The sequence below is a fragment of the Colobus angolensis genome, unplaced genomic scaffold, assembly GCF_000951035.1.
Source record: "Colobus angolensis palliatus isolate OR3802 unplaced genomic scaffold, Cang.pa_1.0 Scaffold4027, whole genome shotgun sequence".
NCBI classification, from domain to species: Eukaryota; Metazoa; Chordata; class Mammalia; order Primates; family Cercopithecidae; genus Colobus; species Colobus angolensis.
Genome location: NW_012117408.1, coordinates 4465 through 6069, shown reverse-complemented (window position 1 = coordinate 6069; position 1605 = coordinate 4465). Strand labels below are relative to the sequence as shown.

Sequence of the window (1605 nt, the reverse complement as noted above, 5' to 3'; positions counted from 1 at the left end):
GTAACAATTAGCACATGTATTATGTAAATGCAATAAATAATTATAATTTTATATGTTATATTTTATATTACATAATTTAGAATAATTTATATTATACCAATATTATCACTAATATTTAGTATTATAATAATGTAATAATGTAATAATGTCTTGTTTAGCATATAAATAATATTAAAAATATATTGTAAGATAAATTGCAAAGATAATTATGAGACATTATAGAATAATGACAATAATAAAAATAAAGCCATTTTAGATTTAAAATGATCTATTTATAAATGACATATGACTCTATTGATGACAAAGTGTCTTAAGAGAGAGAAAGTGCCTGAGAGAAAGATGTATGAATTGAGACCCAAATCAATGATGCTAATAAAATAATTTAAAATTACATATGCTATTAAATCATTCTTCACCTTTTTCAGTCATCTTCCTCAGTCATAAAGAAACTAACCTCTTTCATTATATCTGATTTATTAAAACTACAATGTTATGTCAATAGATCAAAATGATATTTAGTCCACGTTAAGAAAAATGTTTCTTCCATCTTGTTGGATCTTATTTTAGTCATATCATAAATATATATGCTTTCACTATAGATAATTAAGAAATTTATCTTCACAGATACATAGATAGTGGTCATATATCCTCAAAATGCCGATCTTTTTTTTGTCTTTTGAGTTGTCAAAAGAGTTTTTGCCATCAATATTGACCTCATTTAAGTCATTTGCATATTGAAAAATTATTGCTTTGGAACAGGTCAAGGGTGGCTTTACCTTTTCTCACAAATAAAAGATTTTTTACAGCATTAGGAAATAGAAAAATTAGAAAATTTAAGGCATCAAATATGGCACAGCTATTTTTGTTAAGCTAAGAACTCACATATTGTCATTTACATTTCGCAGCCATTCCTCTCTTCTGAACTCCTCTCTGGCCAACTTTAATTCATCGGTTGGTTCTGCCACCCACAACGTTGGCTCCAAAGGCTTGTAGCGTTGTTCTAATACTTCGGTGATATCTCGGAAAGGCCCCTGACAAGACAGGATGAGGAACATATTTTATATGGAAGATTTTTTTTTGAAGTATTATTGATGACCAAGGCTAGTGAATATCCATAAAGTATAGCAGGTTTACTAAGTTATTTTTAAAACACCATTTGTTCTTCATTGAGTTAGAATACACATGACACAATATCGCTTATTTTCAAGCAATGTTCTCTCAAATAAAATTGATTACATTAAAAAATTTTAAAATTAAACAGAAATTTCCCCACTTCCATCAAGAGATCTTCATGTTATAACTGATAAACTTACTATAGGCTGTTTTCTTTTCTAAATTTACAAAGCACATTTTGTTTAGTATAATTAAACAAAGAATTGTCTCCTTTTTTGAGTAAATACAAATATTAGGAAAAAAATTCCAAGTGTAGCTTTCCAAGAGCCCTTCTACAAATAGAAATAGGACAGCATGTGTTTTTTCACTAAGTTTAAATTTTTTGGTGAATGTCAAATCTCACATTTAATAGGCAGCCTCCTAAACAGAATAACCATAACTTTTATTTAGTTTAAATGTTATTTAAAATTCTAAACTCTATTGTTCAATTAC

General features: G+C 27.5%; 1 protein-coding gene across 1 annotated transcript in view; it reads right to left on the bottom strand.

The window, feature by feature from the left end:
- Positions 1-878: 878 nt before the first annotated feature.
- The window catches only part of LOC105521659 (spermatogenesis-associated protein 17-like), a gene marked incomplete at its 5' end in the record, with an annotated part of 4524 nt that continues 3797 nt past the window's right edge, over positions 879-1605 (bottom strand). Inside the window, one exon of the mRNA XM_011955927.1 lies at positions 879-1031. Within this exon, the coding sequence (XP_011811317.1) occupies positions 879-1031 (153 nt within the window). The remainder of the gene's footprint in view (positions 1032-1605) is intronic.